Source organism: Mus musculus, chromosome 12 (assembly GCF_000001635.26).
Source record: "Mus musculus strain C57BL/6J chromosome 12, GRCm38.p6 C57BL/6J".
Classification (NCBI taxonomy): domain Eukaryota; kingdom Metazoa; phylum Chordata; class Mammalia; order Rodentia; family Muridae; genus Mus; species Mus musculus.
The window spans coordinates 115197572-115224496 of record NC_000078.6 but is presented as its reverse complement, the minus strand read 5'-3'; the positions used below and the strand labels follow the sequence as shown (position 1 = coordinate 115224496).

The 26925-nt window shown below is 38.1% G+C and overlaps 1 gene segment (V, D, J or C) and 1 further gene; both read left to right on the top strand.

Annotated features, from left to right (window-relative positions):
* The window catches only part of Igh (immunoglobulin heavy chain complex), a 2751187-nt gene that overhangs the window by 785458 nt on the left and 1938804 nt on the right, over positions 1-26925 (top strand).
* On the top strand, positions 15970-16360 carry Ighv1-55 (immunoglobulin heavy variable 1-55). The segment is given in 2 exon segments: positions 15970-16015; positions 16098-16360. Coding segments are annotated over 2 exon segments (309 nt in total).

The window sequence follows — 26925 nt, the reverse complement described above, 5'->3', positions numbered from 1 at the left end:
AGGCCTGTGGGTCAGCTCTGTTGATTCACCTGAGGAGATACATGAGAATCTGGCATGACCGTGGAAGGGGGATTCTGACACAGTTCCTGTCCCTGGAGCATTGCTAGCCCATTGATTCCTATATTCCCCATGTGTACGGATGACTGCTCTTTGCCTGAAATTGACCTACTCCTGACTACTTTACTTTCGATCTATCTTTCTGGTGAATATACTTCCCCTCATTACTCAGAGCAAATCACTTGATAATAAATGAAACAGATGTGCTTCTCAGGAATGAGGACTGGAGTTGGTTGTGAGGCTGTGGAGGACAAGGAAGAGGATTTCTGCTTGGCATTTAGGGACATGGGAAAGGATCTAGAGAACATAACCACAAAGCCATAAAAGCCAACATTCTCCTATGTAGAAATAGTTCATTGACTTGAATTTGGAAGCATGAGGAGATACATGTACCCTCCCGTCCAATGATTGCTGTATTAATTTGCCAGGATGAACTTGGGGATATCAAGGATAGAGAGTAAAAGTGGTCTCAAGATTAAAAGGCATGAATAGAATAAAAAAGAATTTATAAAATACAAGCAAATGGCAGATTTATTTTATAGGAGAAAGACTTGTATACATCTAGAAACAAATATTATTTGAAGGAGATTAGACTAGGCTATGGAATCTTTAGGATGAAGAAATTAAAGATTAGAAAATTTAAAAGATGATGTCCATGCATACAGAAAGCTAATAGTTTGTTTTCCTAGTTACTTCTAGGATTCAGGATGACAATGACTAAATATATACTAGAAAGTGCTGGCTGCTTTACATGCATAAATTATAACTTTGTAAAAATTCATTCCTGTTCTTACATGAAAACAGTTACAAAGGACTGCTGTCTGCTCTACCAGGAAATCACAAGAGCTGTGCCCAGCTGCCAGTGAAGAATAGGCTGTGTAACTCCTGTAAAGAAATGTTCTTTTGCTTTGTGTTTAGTTTCTGTTTTAAGGAAGCAGGGGTTGGAGCTGTGGTCATAGAATTTATGTAAATTTAAGGAATTGAAAAATAATTATTAATAATGATCAAAGTCTTATGATGTAAAATTAGTAGATAAAAGACTTGGTTCAGGCTCTTTGGATGGGAGAAAGAATGAATGGGGAGAAGGCAAAAGAATGGGAAAAAGCAGGAGGGCAAAAGCATGAGAAAAGGAGAAGGAAAAATGATGAGAATCCTTCGGTAAAGAGAGAGCACTTGATCACACTCCTTGCATCGACTACTGTGACTCAGAGTCACTATAGAATTAGATCCACTCTCCTTCCCACTTTCCTTCAATACCCACCTCATGCTCAGGTGGACCTCTGCAATGTGTGACGATGGCTCATGACTATTGGGAGGTGAGAGCCTCACCATGACTGCTCACCTTCAGGAAGAACCTATGTGTCCTGAAAGAAAAGAGGATTAGATCTTTGCAAAGTGTGCAACAGTTACTGAATAATCCATCAGAATGTCACTTTACCCATTCAAGAAGTAGTTCACTCTGAAGCAGAGCTCTACCACCACTAACATGGGCCTTTGAAGACACAGTGAACAGGTTCCCTGTGTGCTCAGAAACAAGTCCCTTTGAGAATGCACAGGACCAGCAGGGGTTGGTGTAGATTCAACTTTCACAAGAGAGAAGCAGTGACAGGTGCAGAGGAAGATCTGGAGAGTGAGAGTGAGGCAGTCCTAGGAGACTCTGAGGCTTCCTTTTCAAATATCACACACTTCAGTGACCGTACAATACTTGTGATGGAGCTCCTGTGACAAGACTACGAATTTAGGACAGTAAAAGTTCTTTGTTAAGTAATTGTGCATATGTTTTATTCATGACATGGTAACCTTATTGGAAGAGATAAACACATTCCATATGCAAATGAAAGAAAGACAGAGAATTTCAAACATGATAATTCAAATGTTTGGTCATCACTATCATAGTCAGCTGCATCTGTAAATCTATCTGTAACTTTTTTTCCACTGGCGGGATGGATTTTCTCAGTTGGAAACTATGACTGATTGTGACTTGGGAACACAGCTCTTGTTCCATTCACAATTTTGAACCAATGCAGCTCTGCTTGGAAAGTGTAGAACAGCTGGATCCCACTGCCACATGAAACCCTCAGCTCAGTGGAAGGAGAGGGGGAGAAGTTGGGCACATTTTTCACAGCCTGGTCTTCCATACATTTTATTTTCACCACTTACTTTTCTGTATATTATCCCCTAAAGTGTTTTTTCTAAATTAATTTTTCTAAATTTCTTAATATATATTTTTTTTATTAACTTGGAGAAAAGGGACTCTGAAGGTAGTCTAGAGGTGACTTTCTACCATATTAATACCAACTACATCGGAATATAGACAATATTCCTTACAGTTTCTTGATTCCAGGGTCTCCTTTTTTTGTTTACAGCATTGCTGGCAGTGGCTTCTTCAGTCTCCTGTCTTGTGTTTTTGAATGAGAGCCCTTGAATCTGATGTGATGTTCCAGGTTTGTGCTAAACCCATTCTACTTTTCAGACTCCCTCTTAAAACATTTAATTAGCTTACCAAAATGAGTTATCCAGTGTTAGAATTTTAGAATTCCAGTCTATTGGGGATACACCTGAGATTCCTGATAGGAGATTCACATACTTTTCACTGCCTGAATGTGAGTTGCACCTCATGAGATTAGATCCTGTCTCTGGTAGGAGACTTCCCATGTCATCTAAAGGAATATCTGGTTGCTGCTGTACTCTGTGCGTGTTGGGATCCTTTTATTCACAACTTCCATATATAACATGCCTTCCTCATTTGAATCCCGTGATAGTACAGTCATTTTCTTTTTTAAAAAATGTATTTATTTTTTATTAGATATTTTCTTTATATACATTTCAAATGATATCCCAAAATTTCCCTATACCCTCCCTCCACCCGGCTCCCCTACCCACACACTTCGTCTTGTTGGCCCTGGCATTCCCCTGTATTGGGACATATAAAGTTTGCAATATCAATTGGCCTCTCTTCCAAGTGATGGCCAACTAGGCCATCTTCTGTTACATATGCAGCTAGAGATATAAGCTCTGGGGTTACTAGTTAGTTCATATTGTTGTCCCACCTATAGGGTTGCAGACCCTTTCAGCTCCTTGAGTGCTCTCTCTAGCTTTTCCATTGGAGGCCCTGTGTTCCATCTTATAGATGACTGTGAGCATCCACTTCTGTATTTGCCAGGCACTGGCATAGCCTCATATGAGACAGCTATAACAGGGTCCCTTCAGCAAAATCTTTCTTGCCTTGTGCAATAGGGTCTGGGTTTGGTGGCTGATTATGGGATGGATCCTCAGGTGGGGTAGTCTCTGGATAGTCCATCCTTTTGTCTTAGCTCCAAAATTTGTCTCTGTAACTCCTTTCATGGGTATTCTGTTCCCTATTCTAAGGAGGAATGAAGAATCCACCCATTGGTCTTCCCTCTTTTTGTTTTTTGTTTTTGTTGTTGTTGTTTTTTTTTTGTATTTTGCAAATTGTATCTTAGGTGTTCTATGTTTCTGGGCTAATATTCACTTATCAGTGAGTGCATATCTAATGATTTTTTTGTGATTGGGTTATCTCACTAAGGATGATATCCTCCAGATACATCCATTTTCCAAGAATTTCATAAATCTGTTGTTTTTAATTGCTGAGTAGTACTCCATTGTGTCAATGTACCAAATTTTCTGTATCCATTCCTTTGTTGAGGGACATCTGAGTTCTTTCCATCTTCTGGCTATTATAAATTAGGCTGCTATAAAAATATTGAAGCATGTGTTCTTATTACCAGTTGGAACTTCTGGGTATATGCCCAGGATAGGTATTACTGAGTCTTCCAGTCGTATTATGTTCAATATTCTGAGGAACCTCCAGACTGACTTCCAGAGTAGTTGTACAAGCTTGCAATCTCGCCAGCAGTGGAGGAGTTTTCCTCTTTCTCCACATCCTCGCCAGCCTCTGCTTTGTTTTTAGCCATTCTGACTGGTGTGAGGTGGAATCTCAGGGTTGTTTTGATTTACATTTCCCTGAGGATTAAGAATGTTGAACATTTTTTCAGGTGCTTCTCAGCCATTCATCATTCCTCAGTTGAGAATTCTTTGTTTACTTCTGAACCCCATTTTTTTCATTTTTATTAGGTATTTAGCTCATTTAAATTTCCAATGCTATACCAAAAGTCCCCCATACCCACCCACCCCCACTCCCCTACCCACCCACTCCCCCTTTTTGGCCCTGGCGTTCCCCTGTACTGGGGCATATAAAGTTTGCGTGTCCAATGGGCCTCTCTTTCCAGTGATGGCCAACTAGGCCATCTTTTGATACATATGCAGCTAGAGTCAAGAGCTCCGGGGTACTGGTTAGTTCATAATGTTGTTCCACCTATAGGGTTGCAGATCCCTTTAGCTCCTTGGCTACTTTCTCTAGCTCCTCCATTGGGAGCCCTGTGATCCATCCATTAGCTGACTGTGAGCATCCACTTCTGTGTTTGCTAGGCCCCTGCATAGTCTCACATGAGACAGCTACATCTGGGTCCTTTCAATAAAATCTTGCTAGTGTATGCAATGGCGTCAGCGTTTGGATGCTGATTATGGGGTGGATCCCTGGATATGGCAGTCTCTACATGGTCCATCCTTTCATCTCAGCTCCAAACTTTGTCTCTGTAACTCCTTCCATGGGTGTTTTGTTCCCAATTCTAAGGAGGGACATAGTGTCCACACTTCAGTCTTCATTCTTCTTGAGTTTCATGTGTTTAGCAAATTGTATCTTATATCTTGGGTATCCTAGGTTTTGGGCTAATATCCACTTATCAGTGAGTACATATTGTGTGCGTTCCTTTGTGAATGTGTTACCTCACTCAGGATGATGCCCTCCAGGTCCATCCATTTGGCTAGGAATTTCATAAATTCATTCTTTTTAATAGCTGAGTAGTACTCCATTGTGTAGATGTACCACATTTTCTGTATCCATTCCTATGTTGAGGGGCATCTGGGTTCTTTCCAGCTTCTGGCTATTATAAATAAGGCTGCTATGAACATAGTGGAGCATGTGTCCTTCTTACCCGTTGGGGCATCTTCCGGATATATGCCCAGGAGAGGTATTGCTGGATCCTCTGGTAGTACTATGTCCAATTTTCGGAGGAACCGCCATAATGATTTCCAGAGTGGTTGTACAATCCTGCAATCCCACCAACAAAGGAGGAGTGTTCCTCTTTCTTCACATACACGCCAGCATCTGCTGTCACCTGAATTTTTGATCTTAGCCATTCTGACTGGTGTGAGGTGGAATCTCAGGGTTGTTTTGATTTGCATTTCCGTGATGATTAAGGATGTTGAACATTTTTTCAGGTGTTTCTCTGCCATTCGGTATTCCTCAGGTGAGAATTCTTTGTTCAGTTCTGAGCCCCATTTTTTTAATGGGGTTATTTGATTTTCTGAAGTCCACCTTCTTGAGTTCTTTATATATGTTGGATATTAGTCCCCTATCTGATTTAGCATAGGTAAAGATCCTTTCCCAATCTGTTGGTGGTCTTTTTGTCTGACTGACGGTGTCTTTTGCCTTGCAGAAACTTTGGAGTTTCATTAGGTCCCATTTGTCAATTCTCGATCTTACAGCACAAGCCATTGTTGTTCTGTTCAGGAATTCTTCTCCTGTGCCCATATCTTCAAGGCTTTTCCCCACTTTCTCCTCTATAAGTTTCAGTGTCTCTGGTTTTATGTGAAGTTCCTTGATCCACTTAGATTTGACCTTAGTACAAGGAGATAAGTATGGATTGATTCGCATTCTTCTACATGATAACAACCAGTTGTGCCAGCACCAATTGTTGAAAATGCTGTCTTTCTTCCACTGGATGGTTTTAGCTCCCTTGTCGAAGATCAAGTGACCATAGGTGTGTGGGTTCATTTCTGGGTCTTCAATTCTATTCCATTGGTCTACTTGTCTGTCTCTATACCAGTACCGTGAGGACAATATTTAATATCTGTCCTTCATTAGTGAAACATCAGCTCCTGAAATGCTTTACTGACATGTCCTTCCCAGGAATAAGAAAACACTGAATTCGAAAGGTACACAGGAAGAGATAAACTTTCTAAGCATACATATTCTCCACTAATTAGGATCTTGTGAATGACATTTTCTCAATTTTCCTATCTCATTAAATTAGTGCAATATAGTAAACAGATTGAGTTGCACAATACATTTGCTTGATTGCTATTTCCTTCTCAATGTGATTTTTTTTAAGTTGTTGAGTCTTCAGTAGTGCCACTCTAACTCTTCTTTCTATTGATCCCTCTATGTGAGGGTCCTAGGAATTCATCCATGGGTACATGGGGTGATGCATCTTCCCTTAAGATTCACTGTTTTTCTTCTGTCTTCAGCTACTATGGCACAGTTACACCCTCATGTGTACAACAAAGACCCCGATCCCCACCTGTTTACACATTATTACAAATGGGAACTGCTGGAGATGGATCCAACTGCCACTAGGAAAGAGAATGACTTTAATAGGATCACTGATGATAATGTAGAAACAAATTAAATTCAGTCTCAGAGATATAAGCAATCTTCTATCAGTAAACAAGAGCCACTTCTCAATACAGGTGAGCCTTTTCAGCACAGGAGTTGCAGAAATATGTTACTGCTACAGACAGCTTGGGCAAAATCATGTTAAGCAACAACATATATACCTGCAGGGCTGGAGAGATGGCTCAGTGTTTATGATCACTGACTGTTCTTCCAGAAGTCCTGTCTTCAATTCATAACAACCACATGGTGGCTCATAATCATCAGTAAAGTGGTCTGTTGTCCTCTTCTTTTGTGTCCGAAAACAGCAATAGTGTCCTCACATACATTAAATGAGTAAATAAATAAATATATAGTTAAATAAATACATGTTTTTAAAAAAGAATCACTTACAGAAAAAGAAATGTACCTGAAGGTGAGTTGAGGACCAGCAGGGGGTTGAATGGTGCTAAGAGTCTCAGTAGACAGATGTTGGTATGGAAGGGTCTCTGTATCCTCTGTAATTTTATTTTTTGAGTCTATAAACTTGACTTGTACCTGTTTTGATTAAGATATAATGATTTTGTGTTCAAACACAGTGAAGGTTCCTCATTAAGCTCTTCAAGAATTTATATGTTCTTTTTATTTACTTCTGTATATTTTTGAAAAAAAATCACACAATATATTCACATCACTGATCCAGTCTCCAAACTGATGACAGCTCCTTCCTCATAAACTGAACTACAAAGCCTTTCATTATTTCTATAGAAATGAAAAAAAATGGAACAAAAATAAAAGAGGGATTAAAAAGATTTCAATAAACAAGAAACATACACATGCATACACACACACTCACACACACACACACACAAACACAAATGAAAACCCATAAAACTGTACCATTGCAAACATAATATATAGAAAAAAAGACAAGTTGAAAATTGATATGAGAATAAATACTTACAACAATATTGTTGAGTTCATTTTGTGTTAACCTTCTGTTGCTGAACATGTGTCTACCCTTAAGTGTGGTTAATAAGCCCAATGATTCTCCATTGGAGAAAGCTAAGTTTTCCTTTGCCCATGAAGGTCAATTTCAGAAAGTTCTTGCTTAAGGTTGAGAACTTGTGGCCATGTCCTTCTCTCAACATTGGTCTTCATTTGGATTGAGTCTTTGCATACCTGTGCATGCTGTCTCAGTCTCTGTAGTTCATATGTGCATGAGTCCTGTTATGTCTGGAAGATAGTTTCCTTGGAGTCATCCCATTCCTTTGGCTCTTATAATCTTTTAAGTATTTAAAGTATTTCTCAGAAATGTGTTACAATTTTGTAGTCATTATGAAACTTAGAACAAAGGCAGTACCTCATACATTTGTGGCACCTAATGGAACTCTCTAACCATTAACTCACATTGAGTTATCCTGTGACTGGCACTGAGATGTTCAATTAATAACTTATGTCTTCTGGTATCTACACAGTCTATGCATGTAGGCACCTCTGTTCAAATATCTGAGTCGAAATAAAACACAAAGTTCATCCCTGTGCTTTCTACTCAGCTTTTTCAAACATGTATCTCAACCCTAGATCATCACCAGACCTAGGTCTCTGAGACAATACTAATTACAAAACTGCAAGTCTTGTCTGAATATCACAAGTTTTTCATTGATTTTCCTTGAATTTATCATTTTTGATAAATATACTGCAGCAGCAAATCCATAAATGCTATGGCAATATGAACATAAAATTATTTCATCAACACATAGATATTTCCAAATGTAGGCAACTATTAATTGTTCATTATTTCTCAATATTTTGTTATAGAACTAAAATTGTAACTTTTGTCACTTTTTACTTAATAATGCACTTTTCTTTACTCTTGGTACCCCTGGTTTTTTATATTTTCGTCTTTCCCTATATTGAATGATCCTAGATGTCCTCTTTCCCTTCTCATAACACTTAACTTCGATTTATCGTACACCATTATCTTATTCTCCATTTCCCATCACCATTTTACATTTCAAACATTTGCCTCATCTCTCTGCATTCATTTTGTCTCTGTTTCATTATATCATCTCCTTTAATTTATAGGACCCTAGTTGATTATTTTTCTTGTTCTTCTTGTTCTTATTCTTCTTGTTCTCATTCTTGTTGTTTGTTGTTGTTGTTGTTGTTGTTGTTGTTGTTGTTGTTCTTCTTCTTCTTCTTCTTCTTCTTCTTCTTCTTCTTCTTCTTCTTCTTCTTCTTCTCCTTCTTCTCCTCCTCATTCTCCTCCACCTCCTCCTTTCTTAATCTCCTCTTCCTCCTCATTTCTCCTCCTACTCTTCTTCCTCTTATTTGTCCTCTTCTTTACTCTCATTTTTAACAATTCTTCCTCTTTTATTAAAAAGAGGTTCTTTTTTCATACAATATATCCTGAGTAGAGTTTGGTTCCTTTCTACGCCTCAGATTTCCTCCCCACCTCTCCCATCCCCTCTGGATATACTCCTTTTCTATATATCAGTATAAAAGAACAGGATTCTAAGAGATGGCAACCAAATATGAGAAAATAAATTATAGTGAAATAAAGAAATACCTATTATGTTGAAATTAGAAATGGAAACCAAAAAAGAAGAAAAAATTACCAAGAATGGGCAAAGAGTCAGGAACTGACTAAATTTCACAGTAATTTTCACATTTCCATCTTTATTTATATCTGTAATTGAATATGTTCATGTATAAACATGCATTGTATACATGTGTACTCTAAAATTCAACACACAATTAAAATAATCAAATAAGCAAACTATATGAAAGAAAACATTAACCATTTTATATGAACTCACTTGACCCATTCAGAATATCTTTTTACAGATCCATTCAATACTTTGTATAGTATTCCGTTGTCTATAAATCCCACATTATTAGTATATATCTGTCTTTTGATACAAATCTAGGTGGAATCCATTTCCCAGCTGCTTTTATTGGACCAGCAATAAACATGATGTGCAAATGTCTCTGTAATAATATACAGAGTCATTTGAGTATATGCTGGTGAGAGATACACCTGGGACAAGCACCGTTTTGTTTACTTTTTTGGTGACATTTTCAAACGGACTTCTAAAGTCACTACATTAGTTTACACTCACATCAAAGCAAGCAAGGATTACCATTTTTCTGTATCCACATGATTATCTGTTATCATTGGTATTCTTGCTTATTCTCATCATATTGAGATCAAATTAGAGCACTAGATTTCTAGTTTTTTTGGTTAAATTTTCATTAATTATTTAATTTACTAAATTTACATCATCTGGTCCCCTCTCACACATTCTCCCACTATCCCTTTCTCCTCTGAGTGAGTGGAGCCCTCCCCTCCCTAGGTATACCCTTATCTTAGCATGTCAAATCTATGCAGTGCTAGGCACATTCTCTCCCAATGCAGCCAGAGAAGTCAGACAAGTTAGGAGAACAAGATCCAAAGGAAGCAAACAGCTTTAGGGACATCTCCCACTCTAGTTACTGGGGGATCTGCATGAAGCCTGAGCTGCAAATCTTGTACTTCTATTCAGGGGTCCATGCTCTTTGGTTGGTGGTTTAGTCTCTGAGAACCCCCAAAGTGTCCAGGTTAGTTGACTCTACTGCAGCCATGCATTTGAGATGTTAGGTCAACAATTTAGTATTATACCTATAACTGAGATTCCTTATAATCCTCAAGGATATGATATTGTGGAACAGGTCCATGGAACTTTAAAACAATATCTTCATAAAACAAAAAAATGGGGGAATTATACCAGAGTACTTCACACAATTATTCAAATCAAGCTCTTTTCATTTTAAATTTGGATGCCAAGGAACGCTTTGAGTATCTAATGGCACTCTACAACTAAGTATACTCATGCCTAGGTGAAATGTAAGGACAAACTTACAGGTATATGGCATGGTCCCTATCAGATATTAATATGCGGAAAAAGGCATGCTTGGTTTTTTTTTTTTTCTTTTCTTTTTTTTTTTTCTGCAGGATGCTGAAGGAATTTGCTATCTGCCAGAGTGGAAGGTGAAACATGCTGACACTGGGGAAAAGAATGATGCTGATTTTGAGATTACAGACTGCTCTGCCAATTATGATAGGGAAGCTGTATTGAGCCTGTGTCTCTGATTCACCACTTTTATGTCCAAACATACGGGAAGGCCCAGAAGTTGTTTTAATGGTAAACAACACTAAGTTGATGGATATGCCTGCTGGAGGAAATTTCACTATCAGTAGAGAAATTGATTACCAAGAATGCAGAACTGGTGTCTCTGTATGCTTTCCAAAGTAGAACACTATTGAATGTCTGAGAGTATCTCCTACTACATTGCAGGGAAAAGATCTTGACTCATGCAAAGATGCTTTAAATGGAGTTGGAGTAACATTACCCACTGTCCTAGGGGGTATGAGATATCACGCACCACCGTATTTTCTGCTTTGTGAGATGAGGGAAATGGACAAATATCATAATTCCCTGGAAATGATGTGTGGGGAATAAGCCTGAGCTTTTTCAGCACCATAGGACTTACTTAAAGATTTTGGACTGGTTGGAATATAGAGGAGTGGCTAATATGACTAGTTAAGCTATGGTCCCCTCTCCTCACCTTCCCTCCCCTCATCAGCTTTGTGTGCTGGACTCTGATGGACTCACAGGTTATCAGCCAGTGTGGAGAGCCCTGAGCAATCGCCATCATGAGCCTCCACTCTGCCTAACTGGTAAACAAGTAATGTGCACAGGTGTAAGAGTAAATTTGTGCCAAATCACTGCCCATCCCGGAGCGTAGTAGTGGGGTGATGAGTGAGCAGCTAATCAGGAGCTGACACGTCACACGGAGGGGTATATAAGCAGCACCATTTTCCGGGTTTGGGGTCTTCCTTCAGATAAAGCAATAAAGCTTTGCCTTGGAAGAATCCGGTTGTCCAAGTGAATTCTTGCTGGCGAGATACTAGCTCAGGATAAGCCAGGACATGTATGGAAGTTGGGTGCTGCCTTAGATGATGTGAGTGCTCAGCCTGAAAGATCAAGTCCAGCTTGATATGGAAGGGCCTATTGCAACATGTGTTCACGTGCCTTATGTCTTGTTATTAGGAAATATTAGCATTATTCTAACATCTGAAAATAATACTTTTAATGTGTTCTTGTGTTGGCTGTAATTTGACTAATTGTGTTTTAAAGCTTATTCTAATCATTCTGTAATAGTTTTTACAACAACCTCCTTTTGTGATGATTCCTGCAAATATTACTGAAGATTGGTTTGATGACAAGGGTTTACAGGTAATTGAAGAGTTAACAAGGGTGTTGGCCAGGCCTAAATGCATGACTGGTTTATTATGGCAGGTGTTGTAGCTTTGATTGTTTTAATACCCAGTGCTTCTACAGCTGCTATTACCCTATCCCAAAGTGTTCAATCAGCTCATTTTTTAAATTATTTATCCAGAAACCTTTCCATGGCATTGCATACTCAGGAAGATACAGATTATAAGTGCCATAGAAATTAGATGACCTACTTGAGGTGGTTAACTTCCTCAGGGAAGAAATAAAGGCATTAAAATGCAAATTATATTTGGATATCATGCTAATTATAAATGGATTTTTCCCATGTCAAAAAATATTAATGATACTATATAAAGTTCAGAGAATGTGCAATCCCACATGCAAGGTGTTTGGAATCATGCGAATTTATCTTTAGACTTATTAAAATTACATCAGGAAGTTATTAAGTTAGAAAGATCAGAGCCTCTACATTTTTATGCAGCTTAAGCAGTTTGAGATCTCCTTGGACATTTGGTGGGTTGTTTCTTTCTTAGCCTGAACTCCTACAACACAGCATCACTGTTGCTATCACACTTGGTGTAGTATTACTCCTCTATTTACTGCTGCTGTATGTCCTGTACATGTCACAATTTTTATATCTGATGAGTCAGATACATGGCCTCCTGTATGGTTTTAGGGTTTACTCACTTTCCCCATTTCTACTCAGAACCCACTCCCCATCTCATCCCTCCTCCAATGCTCATGAATCCACTCACTCCTGCTTTCCTGTTCTGGCATTCCTCTAGACTGGGGCATTGAGACTTCACAAGGCCAAGGGCATTTCCTCTCATTGATGTTCCACAAGGTCATTCTCTGCTACATATGCAGCTGAAGTCTTGAGTCCCTTTTGTGTATTCTGTGGTTGATGGTTTAGTCCCTGGGAGCTCTGGGCATACTGATTGGTTCATATTGATATTCCCCCTGTGGGGCTGTAAATCTGTTCAGCTCCTTGGTCCTTTCTCTAGCTCCTCCATTGGGGATCCTGTGCTCAGTCCAGTGGATAGCTGTGAGCCTCCACTTCTGTATTTTTCAGGCATGGGTAGAGCCTCTCAGGAGACAGTTATATCAGGTTCTTGTCAGTAAGCACTTGTTTGCATCCATAATAGTATCTGGTTTTGGTAACTGTATATGGGATAGAGCCACTGGTGAGGCAGTCACTGGGTGAGCTTTCATTCAGGTTCTTCTTCAAACTTTGTATTTGTATCTCCTCACATGGTTGTTTTGACACACCTTCTAAGAAAGATCCAAGTACCCACGCTGTGGTCTTCTTTCTTCTTGAGCTTCATGTAGTCTGTGAATTGTATAATGGGTATTTTGAGCTTCTGGGTTAATATACACTTATCATATAATGCATATCATGTGTGTTCTTTTGTTATTGTGTTACCTCACTCAGGGTGATATTTTCTAGATCCATCCATTTACCTAAGAGTTTCATGAATTCATCGTTTTAATAGCTGAGTAGTACTCCATTGTGTATATGTGTTATGGCTGAAAATGGATGAGAAAAGCCATCCCTTATTTCTCAGGACAGGACTGAGGTTAAATTCCTTTTGCAGGGAGAGTGTCTGGTAAGGAAAGCTTAATTGGCTAAGTCCTTCAGTAATTTATGTCAGAGGTAAGTTCCTGAGTGAATATTCCAGAGATTCCCTAAAACATTTGGAAAGTAGATATTAATACATAATATATTTCTGACCATTGAGGACACCATGGTGTATCAGTTTTTGAAGGAATCAGAGTGAGAAGATGTGAGCCATTTTCCAGACACAATCGTCTCTGCAAAGGGACCTCAAATAGTAAAACTAGTGCACAGACCCTTAAGTGGTGTTCAGAATCATCAACTATAGACAGTTCTAAAAGGAACTGCTAGGGGTTTGTGATCAACTAAAAGAAAGGTCAACTAGAGGAGACGGGGAAATCATTCATATTGAAAATAGAAAAATAGAAAAAAAATGGTACAAATCCATGTGTCCCTTAGTCAAGGAAAGTTCCTACAGAGATATTGTACCAGAGCAGCAAGTGTTTTGATCTTCATATAAGTCAAACTTGGTAGAATAAACTCATGTTATTTACAATCTTACAGAATTTGGACATTTGTGAATTGAGGATATTATATGAGGATCATATCTACGTATATCCATACTACTTAAGTAGGCATGCACTCCTGTGTATTGCAACCTATGAGAGCCATCAGCATCACATAAGCTAGAGTATGACGTAAAGCATTATAGACATTACCCAGCACCTCAGGGTTATGAAATGCCAAGATAAAACCATCTAGATCCCTGGATTGTAGGGATAAATCTTCCTGTACAGAAGAAGTCCCCGATGCTCAGAGGATGCTGCCATGTAAACTGAAAATTTATAGGCTATCACATGAACTCTGATTAGGAATGGAAGCTAGAAAATGCATTCTACTGGTGTTCCTTCTATCATGCAATATTATGTACATCTAATTCATGAAACAGAAGTTAAAGTACAATATATATGAATATTCTGAATCCACATAATGTGTATTTTTAATATGTTTAAATATACTTTAGATAGTTAAGTACATATGTACACCTAGTCCTAAACAGTGTGATTGGTTTCTCTCAATCCTCAGTTAACACTCCAAATCTATCCTCCATTCATGATACATCAACTTCTAAACAGCTTTACTATTACATGCCTTGCTCAGAAATAAGAGGACTCTGTATTGGAAAGCTATTCTGGTAGAGATAATGCTTTATAAGTACAGAAATTCTCTGCCCATTAGGTTCTCCATCATGGGGATTTCCTCTCTACCCTCACCCCATTAAATGGATGCACGTACAAGTTGAGAAACAGACTGAGTTGAAGAATACAGTTGTTTGTTTTCTGCTTCCTTATCAACATGAATTTCTTTTGGGCTGTTAACTTAACTGTGAGTACCACAGTGGTTCTTCCTCATTTTGTTGTACGTGACTACTCCAGTAATTCCTACATGGATACATGGAGCAATATATAAGAGCTCAAGACTCCTCATTGTACTGCTGCCCTCAGCTGCTCTGGTGAAAGGTACAGCCTGATGAAAGCAACAGACCCTGATCTCTCTTGTTTAGACCTTATTACAAATTGGAACTACTAGAGTTGTTTTCAACTGCCACTAAGAAAGAGGATGACTTTGGAAGAATTATCGAGGATAATGTAGAAACAACTTAAATTCAGACACTGAGACACCAGTCATCTCCAGATAAAAAGGAGCTATTTTTCCCGAGGCTGTACCAAGTAAGCACACTCTTTACAACTCATACAACTCAAGTCAGACTGGGCAACTTTATGAGAAATCTCCTTGCAGGTGAGTTCTGGACCAGCAGGGGGCACAATGGGGCCAAGAATTGTCAGCAGAGAGATGCTGTGTATGTGGAGGGGACTCTGTATCTTCTGTTGTTTCCCATCTTAACTTACATGTACATATTGTGATTGTATGTAATGTTTCCATGTTCAAACGCAGTGAAGATTCTTTGTTAAACACTTCAAAGATATATATATATCTCATAATGTATATCACATATATTCATGACTTCTTGATGCAATCTTCTGTTGACCCATACATATACATAATTTATTTCTTTTGATAATGCTGCAATAATCAATCATGTGTAAATGTTTCTGAGGCATGTTTTGTTTTGGTCATTTGGGTGATTTTTCTAATGTATAAGATATTGGAAAGACAAATGTTAATTGTATCTATTGAAAGGAGGCTGTGACTTCTAATAAGTTACCTGTTTTTGAAATTCCCCACCACTATTGCCATCCTTGTAACCACCTGTAAATCCATCTGTCAACGGTGTCACAAGTGGGGCCATTGTCTCAAGCTGCAAATCTTTTTAGCGCACAGGCTATAATGTTACATCCATAGCCTCAACACAAGGTTGAGGGATGAGGAATGGGATGCATTCTCTTAGACAAGACAAGGACTTGGGCTTCAGCATCCTGATTCTTGACCCAGATGTCCCTTCTTCTCCAGCAGGAGTAGGTGCTTATCTAATATGTATCCTGCTCATAAATATGCAAATCCTGTGAATCTACAGTGGTAAATATAGGGTTGTCTACACCACACAAAAAAGCATAAGATCACTGTTCTCTCTACAGTTACTAAGCACACAGGATCTCACCATGGGATGGAGCTGTATCATCCTCATTTTGGTAGCAGCAGCTACAGGTAAGGGGCTCACAGTAGCAGGCTTGAGGTCTGGCCATATACATGGGTGACAATGACATCCACTTTGCCTTTCTCTCCACAGGTGTCCACTCCCAGGTCCAACTGCAGCAGCCTGGGGCTGAGCTTGTGAAGCCTGGGGCTTCAGTGAAGATGTCCTGCAAGGCTTCTGGCTACACCTTCACCAGCTACTGGATAACCTGGGTGAAGCAGAGGCCTGGACAAGGCCTTGAGTGGATTGGAGATATTTATCCTGGTAGTGGTAGTACTAACTACAATGAGAAGTTCAAGAGCAAGGCCACACTGACTGTAGACACATCCTCCAGCACAGCCTACATGCAGCTCAGCAGCCTGACATCTGAGGACTCTGCGGTCTATTACTGTGCAAGACACAGTGTTGCAACCACATCCTGAGAGTGTCCAAAACCCTGGAGGAGTAGCAAACTGCCCTGGGACTGTGGAGACTCAGAGAAGTTTTGCTTGTAGACTTGCTCAGATACAGCCATTTAGATAGTCCAATTTTGTGTTTGTTACTTAGAGTTCTGTAGTGCTTTTGTCCACTTTGCAAATGGACATCGATTAATCATATGATATTGATTTAGGATGCTTTGAGAGTATGCCATACCTTGTCAATTACCTTCTTCACCAGTGACCATCTCTGTTGACATATTTCTTTTGTAATAAAACAATAAAAAAAGAAACTCTGATTAGGCATGGTAAAAATATCCATGGGGTTTTAGAAACAGTAGAACTTCTATTGGATTAGATAGATATAAAGTATAATATGAATTTGACCTGTAAATGCCCACCAACCATTCAGGAATAAGTCTTATGTGACTTCTCCATGTTTTGATTACTCTGCTTGTTTAGTCCCACAGAAGTAATAATTCTAGGCTCTTAGAATATAACAGGTTTAGAATTGAGAGTTCATCCTGGTAGATTTTTCCTTTGATGAGTATGAGTTTTCATTTCTTATTCTTTTTGATAACTTTTGTTTGATAATTGATTTTAGTTGATATTAGAATGGCTGCTACAGCTTGTTTCTTGGTACCATTTTCTTTCATTTTTTTACTCTTTTATGATCTTATAGAGCAGACCTCATCTGAGCCTGGAAGGCTGAGTTGTCACAGTGGGGCAGGCAGGACGATCTGCCCTTCATTCAGGTTTAGGTAAATGTTTGTTTATATTTTTAATTTTGTGTAATATTCACATTTGAAATAACACTTTAAAAATCTGTAAATTTCCTCAATGTTTGTTGTCCTTTATCCTTTGTCATTTCTGATGTTTTCATCTGGATACTGTCTGTCTGTCTGTCTTTTCTTTAATTTGGCTTAGAGTTTGTCTGTCTTGTTGAGTTTCCCACATAACCTGCTTGTGATTCGCTTGATTGTTTTATTGTTCCTTTTCTTTTTGATTGATTTCTGTCCTGTATTTGATTATTTTGTGCTGTCTGCTTCTCTTGAGTGTGCTTGCTTTTTATTCCCCCCAAATCTTTAAGGGGTATGCTTAGGTTTCTAGTACAAGATCTCTCCAATTTCCTTCTTTAAAAAAAATATTTTACTTGTTTATATTTGAAATGTTGGCCCTATGCTGAGTCTCTATCCAAGAGGTCTTCACTTTATACTCTCTTCCTTTTGCCTCAAAAAGGGAGCTCCCTCCCACCTTCTCACTCCTCCTGTCTCCTGCTTTTCTAGGGCATCATATCAATGCAGAATTAGGTTCATCCACTACCATTGGTTCCAGACAAGGCAGTCCTTTACTACATATGTGCTAGGTGCTTCAGTCTAGCTCATATATGTTCTTTGGTTGGTGGCATAGTCTCTGAGAGTTGCTGCAGTTCTCCTGTGATTCTCATTTCAGATCTCTAAGATTCTGAGATTTCACCTGGTTAGTTGCTTTGCTTTTCTCTAAGCAGTTTTTTTTTTGCATTAAGTATCCATCCATTATTGTTAATTCAGTCATATTTCAGCCCTAAGTTCAAAAATGTTTCGGCTTCTAAGGGTCAGCTGTGTATCCTCTGTGATTTCCTTTTTTGAGTTTAATAACTGATTTGTACTAATTGTGATTGACATATAATGATTTTGTGTTCAAAGTCAGTGAAGGTTCCTCGTTAAGCTCATCAAAAGTCAGTGAAGGTTCCTCGTTAAGCTCATCAAGAATTTATATTTTCTTTGTATATTCTTTTGTATATTTTTGGAAAAAATACATACAATTTATTCACATCCCTGATCCCTTCCCCAAACTTATGACAGCTACTTTCTCATAAACTCAACAACACAGCCTTTTATTCTTTCTGGAGAAAGGAAAAAATAATGTAAAAAAAATAAAGAGAGATCAAAAATATTTCAATTAATTAGAAATACCCACATGCACACACACACACACACACACACACACACACACACACACACACACACACACACAAGATAACTCATAAAACTGTGCTATGCAAACATAATATATAGAAAAAGACAAGTTGAAAAAATGCACAAATTGACATGAGAATAAATATGTACAACAATATAGTTGAGTTCATTTGTGTTGACTTCTGTTCCTGGACATGTGTCTGTCCTTAAGTGTGGTTAATAAGCCCAATGATGCTCCTTTGGAGAAAGCAAATTTTTCCTCTGCATGTGAGGTTCAGTTTCAGAAACTTCTTTAGAGGCGAGAACTTGTGGCCCCGTCCTTCTTTCACAGGGTCTTCATTTGGATTTAGTCTGTGCATACCCTGTGTATGCTGTCTCAGTCTCTGTAAGTTCATATGTGCATGAGTCCTGTTATATCTGGAAGATAGTTTCCTTGGAGTCATGCCATTCCTTTGGCTCTTATAATTTATCCAGTATTTAAATTATTTCTCAGAAAAGAGGCTCATTATGGAGTTATTATGTAACCTAAGGAAACTACAATACCTCATACTTTTGTGGCACCTATGGGGACTCTCTGATCATTAACTCACATTGAGTTATCCTGTGATTGGCACTGACATGTTCCATTAATATCTTGTGTCTTCTGGGATATACACTGCCTACACATGTAGGAACCTCTGTTCAAATATACCAAAGTCAAAATAAAACACAAAGTTCTGTTTTCTGTGTTTTCTACTCGGTTTTCTGCAAACATGTATCTCACGTCACCCTAAATCATGACCCACTCCAGATCACTGGAACAATGCTAATAAGAAAACTCCAAGTCTTAGCTGCATATCACAAATTTTTCATAGATTTTCTTTGAATGTATCATTTTGATAAAAATACTGTATCACCAGATCTATAAATGCTATATTAACCTGAACATAAAATTATTCCATCAACACATAGACATTCTCAAATGTATACTAGCCAAATATTAACTCTTCATTACTTCTCAACAGTTTGTCATAGAATAAAAATTATAACTTTTGTCTCTTTTTACTTAATAATGCACTGTCCTTTACTCCTAGTATCACAACATTGAATGATCCTAGATTTCATCTTACCTTACTCATAACACTTAATTTTGATTTATACTACACCATTGCCTTATTCTCCACTTACCAACACCACTTGACGTTTGCAAGATTCTGCCTCATCTACATGAATTCATTTTATCTCTGTTTTATTTTATCATCTGCCTTAATTATTAGGACCCTAATCTTTTCTTCTCCCTCTCCCTTCTCCCTCTCCCTCTCCCTTCTCCCTCTCTCTCTCCATCTCTCCCTCTCTCTCTCCCTCTCTACCTCACTTCCTCACTCTCCCCCTTTCGCTCTCCCTCTCCCCCACCCTTCCTCCTCCCCCAGGCTCCTCCCCCTCCCCTCCCTCTCTCCCCCTCCTCCTCCTTCATCTTTCTCTTCTATCTCTTCTTCATCCCCTTCTTCACCTTCATTTTTAATAGTTTCCCCTGTATTGAAAAGAGATTCTATTGTCATACAATATATATCCCGAGTAACCTTTGTTTCCTTCCTGGTCCTCAGAATTCCTCCATGCCTCCCTGCACCCCTGTGAATATACTCATTTTCTGTCTCTCAGTAGTAAAGAACAGGCTTCTAAGAGATACCAACGACAATTGACAAACTAAAATATAGTAAAATAAAGGAATACATATTATGTTGAATTTGGACATGGAAACCAAACAAGAAGAAAAATACCCAAGAACAGAAAAAGAGTCAGGAACCCATTAAATTTCACAGTAATGGTCAGGGGCCTCATTAAAAAAAACTTAGGTAATTATATATCTATATATACATCTACATCTAGATCTATATCTATAGATGTATATGTTCATGTATACATCTCCATTATATACATGTTACTCTCTCATCTTCTACAAATTCAACACCCAATTAAAATAGTCAAATAAACTATATGAAAGATAACATGAAGCATTTGTTATATGAACTCAGTTGACCCCACTCAGCATATCTTTTTTCAGGTCCACTCAATACTCTGTGTAGTATTCCATTGTCTATATATCCCACATTATAAATATCTACTTGTCTTTTCTTACAAATCTAGGTGGACTCCATTTCTCAGCTGCTGTGAGTGGAGTAGCAAAAAATATGAATGTGCAAGCATCTCTGTAATAATATACAGAGTCACTTGAGTACATGATTGGGAGGGATGGCGTTGGTACATAGCACCATTTTTTGTTTTGTTTTGTTTTGTTTTGTTTTTCATTATTTTTGGTGACATTTTCAAACTGATTTCCAAAGTCACTACACTAGTTTACACTCACATCAAAAGCATGCATAGATTACTATTTTTCTGTATCCACATACTCATTTGTTATTATTTATATTCTTGCTTATTCTCATCTCACTGAGGTCAATTTGGTACATTAAATGTCTAGGTTTTGGGTTAAGGTTTCATTAATTATTTAGCTTATTTACTTTACATCCTTTGGTTTCCCTCTTACACATTCTCTCCTTATCTCTGTCTCTTTTGAGATGGTGAAACCCTTGCCTCCCTAGGTATCCCACAATCTTGACACATCAAGTGTCTGTAGTACTAGGCACAGGCTCTTCCAATTTGGCCAGATAAGGCAGACAAGTTAGAGGAATAGGATCCACAGGAGGGCAACAGCTTGGGGGACAGCCCCTACTCTAGTTATTGGGGGATTCACAGGAAGACTGAACAGCACATCTTCTTCATAAGTTCAGGGTTCCTAGTTTCAGCCCCTGTATGCTCTTTAGTTGGTGGTTTAGTCTCTGATAACCCCCAATGTACAGCTTAATTGACCCTGTTGTTCTTCCTTTGGTGTTCCTATCTCCTTCTGATCACTCAAACTTCCCAACACTTCCATAAGACTCCCATTTGTCCATCCAGTATTTGGCTATGGGTCTCTCTGCATCTGTTTCAGTCAGCTACCGGGTGGAATCACTCAGAGAATAGTTATGAGAAGATCCTATCTGCAAGCATAACAAGATATCATTAATAGTGTCAGGGATTGATGCTTGCCTGTGGAATGGGCTTCAAGTTTGGCCAGTTTGTTGGCCATTCCCACAGTCTCTTATCCATCCATTGTCTCTGCATTGCTTGTAGACAGGAAAAATTTTGGGTTGAATGTTTTTGGGTGAGATGGTGTCTATTGCTCCACTGGTGTTCTTTCTGGATATAGCAGTTGGCCTCTTCAGATTCATTATCCCCAAAGAAGTGTGTCACAGCTAAAGTCTCCCCCATACCATGGGACATACATTCTCCCACCATCTCTCTGCTCATATTCATTGGATCAGAATCATAGAGATCTGCAGGTCTGAAACCACACAGACCCCAGATATCCATTAGGGGCCTACTGTACCAGGACCATCGACCTTCATCTTTCTCTCATTACTGAATACAACTAGAACATCTAGGACCAGTGTGGTTTATATGGTTAAAGACACTTCAAAGAACATAAACGAGAGGGAGCACTGCATGACACCTCCAAAGCATAGCAATCCAACTATTGCATGTCCTGGATATCCTAACACAATCAAAACACAAGAAAGTAATCTTAAATCCAGTCTTGCACAGATGATGGTTGGCCTTTAAATAGGAAATGCATAAATCCCTTAAGAAATACAGGACAATACAATTGAACAGATGGAGTTCTTTAGGATGAAACAAATCCCTTAAACACATACAGGAAAATACAATTAAACAGGTGAAGGTAATAACTAAAATGATGTAATACATAAAAATGGAAATAGATGAAATAAAGTAAACACAAACTGATAGAATCCTAAAAATGGAAAACCTAGAGAAAAGGAACACCACATGCAAGTATGATATTTTCTAGTTCTTGCCGTTTGTTTGTAAAATTCATTATGTCGTTGCCTGTAATATCTGAGCAGTATTCTACTGTGTAAGTGAACCACCTTTTTTGTATTCGTTTTCTGGATGTGGGGTGACTATTTTTTCAGCTTCTGGCTATTACAAATACAGCTGCCATGATCACAGTAGAATACACATACTTGTGCATGGTGGAGAGTTTAGTGTACATGTAAAACAGTGTTATAAGTGGGTCTTCATGTAGACCTATTTATATTTTTCTGAGAAATCCCAAGACTGATTTCTAGAGATGTCATTTCAGTTTTCACTCCCAGCAGCAATGGAGAATTGTTTTCCAAGGCAGCATGTGCTATGTCTAGAGTTTTTGGTCTTAGTCAGGTTTATTCTACATTTCACTCTTAGCTAAGGACTATGATATGGGACATAGAGAAACCCCCCTTCTACTCATTAGGATATTCTACCTGCTGCCATTTCTTGGTAGAGAACAATGTAATGCAGTATAGAAGGAGTACAAGACACCAGCAATGTTATACTGTGCCTAACCTTGTAGTCTACAACATCAAGCTTCAGCTAAGATGTACCTATTAGTGCATTACTCTTACGCAATGACTAACTATTTTCTTATTGGATTTGTGGTCCAATTGATCATTATTGTATTGCTGAAGTTTAAGATATCAAAATGTGTTATAAATACCTACTTTTATATAATAGATTATTACTACTCTCAGCCTTGACCAAGAAGTTTCTGTGTTCAATGTATAATGATTGATGCAGACATTCATGAATGGTCCAAGTGGTGAGAATGATTACAGAATCGTCAGCCATAAATATGTTAATGATATGAACATTCTCATATATTAATTGTATTATAAATATATGTAGATAAAATATAAATATCTCATTAGTATTTCTTAGATATTGCATTCCAGTATACAATTATGTATATCAATACATTATAGTGTATAAATGAAAGTGTCTATCCTAATAAAAAATAGGACAGTCAAGAAATGAAAGAGTAGAAATTATGAGAGAAATATGCACAATGTAGAATAATCATTCCCATGAAAATTCTAACCATATGTAAAATTGCTACTTTTATTTTTTCAGAATGAGTTTGCTTATTCTTTGACATTTTTATTCATGTATTAAATATATCAAAATCATATGTGCCCCACTATCACCTTCTGGATTTGTTTTGGAACTTCCAATAAATCTCTCCCAACTAACTGACAAGTTTTATTTCATTAAGTAAAAATATAAACTGGGCAGTGGTGGCACATGCCTTTAATCCCAGCACTTGGGAAGCAGAGGCAAGAGGATTTCTGAGTTCGAGGCCAGCCTGGTCTACAGAGTATGAGCTCCAGGACAGCCAGGGCTAGCCAGAGAAACTCTCTCTCTCAAAAAAAAAAAAAAAACAAAAACAAAAAAAAACAAAAAGAAAAAAAAAGTAAAATATAAAGAGTCCAATCAGTGCTGCATATATATATATATATATGTGTGTGTGTGTGTGTCATTCACTAGCATATAAGCAATACCTAGCATATATCCGAAGGAAAAATGAGTATATTTTCAGCATCAATTATCAAATGCCAATAGATCCAAATCTTGGTGTGTGTTCTTGGAAGTCCCTCACCATTATGTTGTAATATTTTAAAAATATGGTTACACTTTGTTTAGTGGGGAAAGCAGAGAACACATGCAAGAAGTTGGATGTGATAACCTGAGAGGAAAATATATGAAATCCAAATTTCACATTCTACAGTGTAGATCCAGGCAATCAAAATTATATGATTAAACTTACAGAAAAAAACATTTGCTACTCAGTAATTTCACTTACACACATGATTTTATTTTGACTGCCTTGTTTTTTTCAGGTTTTGTGGTGTTAGCTATAACTGCTAAGAGTTCATTTGTACAAAGACCACGTGTAGCCTTGACGCACCATGGAGATATTCTCATTGATGGTCTCTAGGAGTCAGACCTTTCATCTGGATGGTTCTAATCTTTGGGATACAATGAAAGCATTTCTAAGAGGGAAACTCATAGCTCTGAGTGCCTCCAAGAAGAAAAGAGAGAGAGAGCACATACTAGCAGCTTGACAACACATCTAAAAGCTCTAGGAAAAAAGGAAGCAAATTCACCCAAGAGGAGTAGACGGCAGGAAATAATCAAACTCAGGTGTGAAATCAACCAAGTGGAAACAAGAAGAACTATTCAAAGAATTAACCAAACGAGGAGTTGGTTCTTTGAGAAAATCAACAAGATAGACAAACCCTTAGCTAGACTCACTAGAGGGCACAAGGACAAAATCCTAATTAACAAAATCAGAAATGAAAAGGGAGACATAACAACAGATCCTGAAGAAATCCAAAACACCATCAGATCCTTCTACAAAAGGCTATACTCAACAAAACTGGAAAACCTGGACAAAATGGACAAATTTCTGGACAGATACCAGGTACCAAAGTTGAATCAGGATCAAGTTGACCTTCTAAACAGTCCCATATCCCCTAAAGAAATAGAAGCAGTTATTAATAGTCTCCCAGCCAAAAAAAGCCCAGGACCAGATGGGTTTAGTGCAGAGTTCTATCAGACCTTCAAAGAAGATCTAATTCCAGTTCTGCACAAACTATTTCACAAAATAGAAGTAGAAGGTACTCTACCCAACTCATTTTATGAAGCCACTATTACTCTGATACCTAAACCACAGAAAGATCCAACAAAGATAGAGAAATTCAGACCAATTTCTCTTATGAATATCGATGCAAAAATCCTTAATAAAATTCTCACTAACCGAATCCAAGAACACATTAAAGCAATCATCCATCCTGACCAAGTAGGTTTCATTCCAGGGATGCAGGGATGGTTTAATATACGAAAATCCATCAATGTAATCCATTATATAAACAAACTCAAAGACAAAAACCACATGATCATCTCGTTAGATGCAGAAAAAGCATTTGACAAGATCCAACACCCATTCATGATAAAAGTTTTGGAAAGATCAGGAATTCAAGGCCCATACCTAAACATGATAAAAGCAATCTACAGCAAACCAGTAGCCAACATCAAAGTAAATGGAGAGAAGCTGGAAGCAATCCCACTAAAATCAGAAACTAGACATGGCTGCCCACTTTCTCCCTACCTTTTCAACATAGTACTTGAAGTATTAGCCAGAGCAATTCGACAACAAAAGGAGATCAAGGGGATACAAATTGGAAAAGAGGAAGTCAAAATATCACTTTTTGCAGATGATATGATGGTATATATAAGTGACCCTAAAAATTCCACCAGAGAACTCCTAAACCTGATAAACAGCTTCGGTGAAGTAGCTGGATATAAAATTAACTCAAACAAGTCAATGGCCTTTCTCTACACAAATAATAAACAGGCTGAGAAAGAAATTAGGGAAACAACACCCTTCTCAATAGTCACAAATAATATAAAATATCTCGGCATGACTCTAACTAAGAAGTGAAAGATCTGTGTGATAAAATCTTCAAGTCTCTGAAGAAAGAAATTAAAGAAGATCTCAGAAGATGGAAAGATCTCCCATGCTCATGGATTAGCAGGATCAACATTGTAAAAATGCCTATCTTGCCAAAAGCAATCTACAGATTCAATGCAATCCCCATCAAAATTCCAACTCAATTCTTCAACGAATTAGAAGGAGCAATTTGCAAATTCATCTGGAATAACAAAAAACCTAGGATAGCAAAAACTCTTCTCAAGGATAAAAGAACCTCTGGTGGAAGCACCATGCCTGACCTAAAGCTTTACTACAGAGCAATTGTGATAAAAAACTGCATGGTACTGGTATAGAGACAGACAAGTAGACCAATGGAATAGAATTGAAGACCCAGAAATGAACCCACACACCTATGGTCACTTGATCTTCGACAAGGGAGCTAAAACCATCCAGTGGAAGAAAGACAGCATTTTCAACAATTGGTGCTGGCACAACTGGTTGTTATCATGTAGAAGAATGCGAATCAATCCATACTTATCTCCTTGTACTAAGGTCAAATCTAAGTGGATCAAGGAACTTCACATAAAACCAGAGACACTGAAACTTATAGAGAAGAAAGTGGGGAAAAGCCTTGAAGATATGGGCACAGGGGAAAAATTCCTGAACAGAACAGTAATGGCTTGTGCTCTAAGATCGAGAATTGACAAATGGGACCTAATGAAACTCATTTTGTTAATACAGGCCGATTTCAGCAATAATTTCAAACTGTTTAAGCTTCTAATAGTCCATCCAGGTCCTGAGTTGCTTCAACATTTTAGTTGTTTATATGTACAGTTTCACTTCTGTGTACCATTATTGTGTAATTAATTTCACTGTGTCTACCAAACAAAGTAGGGTGAGTGATTTACCTCTGAACACCAGTGCTCTGAACCAGGTGTAGTCTTATGAGAGCCTGCTATCTACTGGCATTATGTTTTTAGAAATGGGAACTTCAAGAGCTGGATCCAACTGCCAGCAAGGATGAACCCGATTTCAAGAGGGACATTATAGCAGTATTGGCACAACTGAAAATTACTGAGACATAAATCATCATCCCCAGGTAAACTAAAGCCATTTCTCTCTTCAGTAGAAATCTGTAAACAGTGAAGTTACATGGATTAGTGTTTTCTTAAGCCAGACAATGCAACTTCCATTTAAAT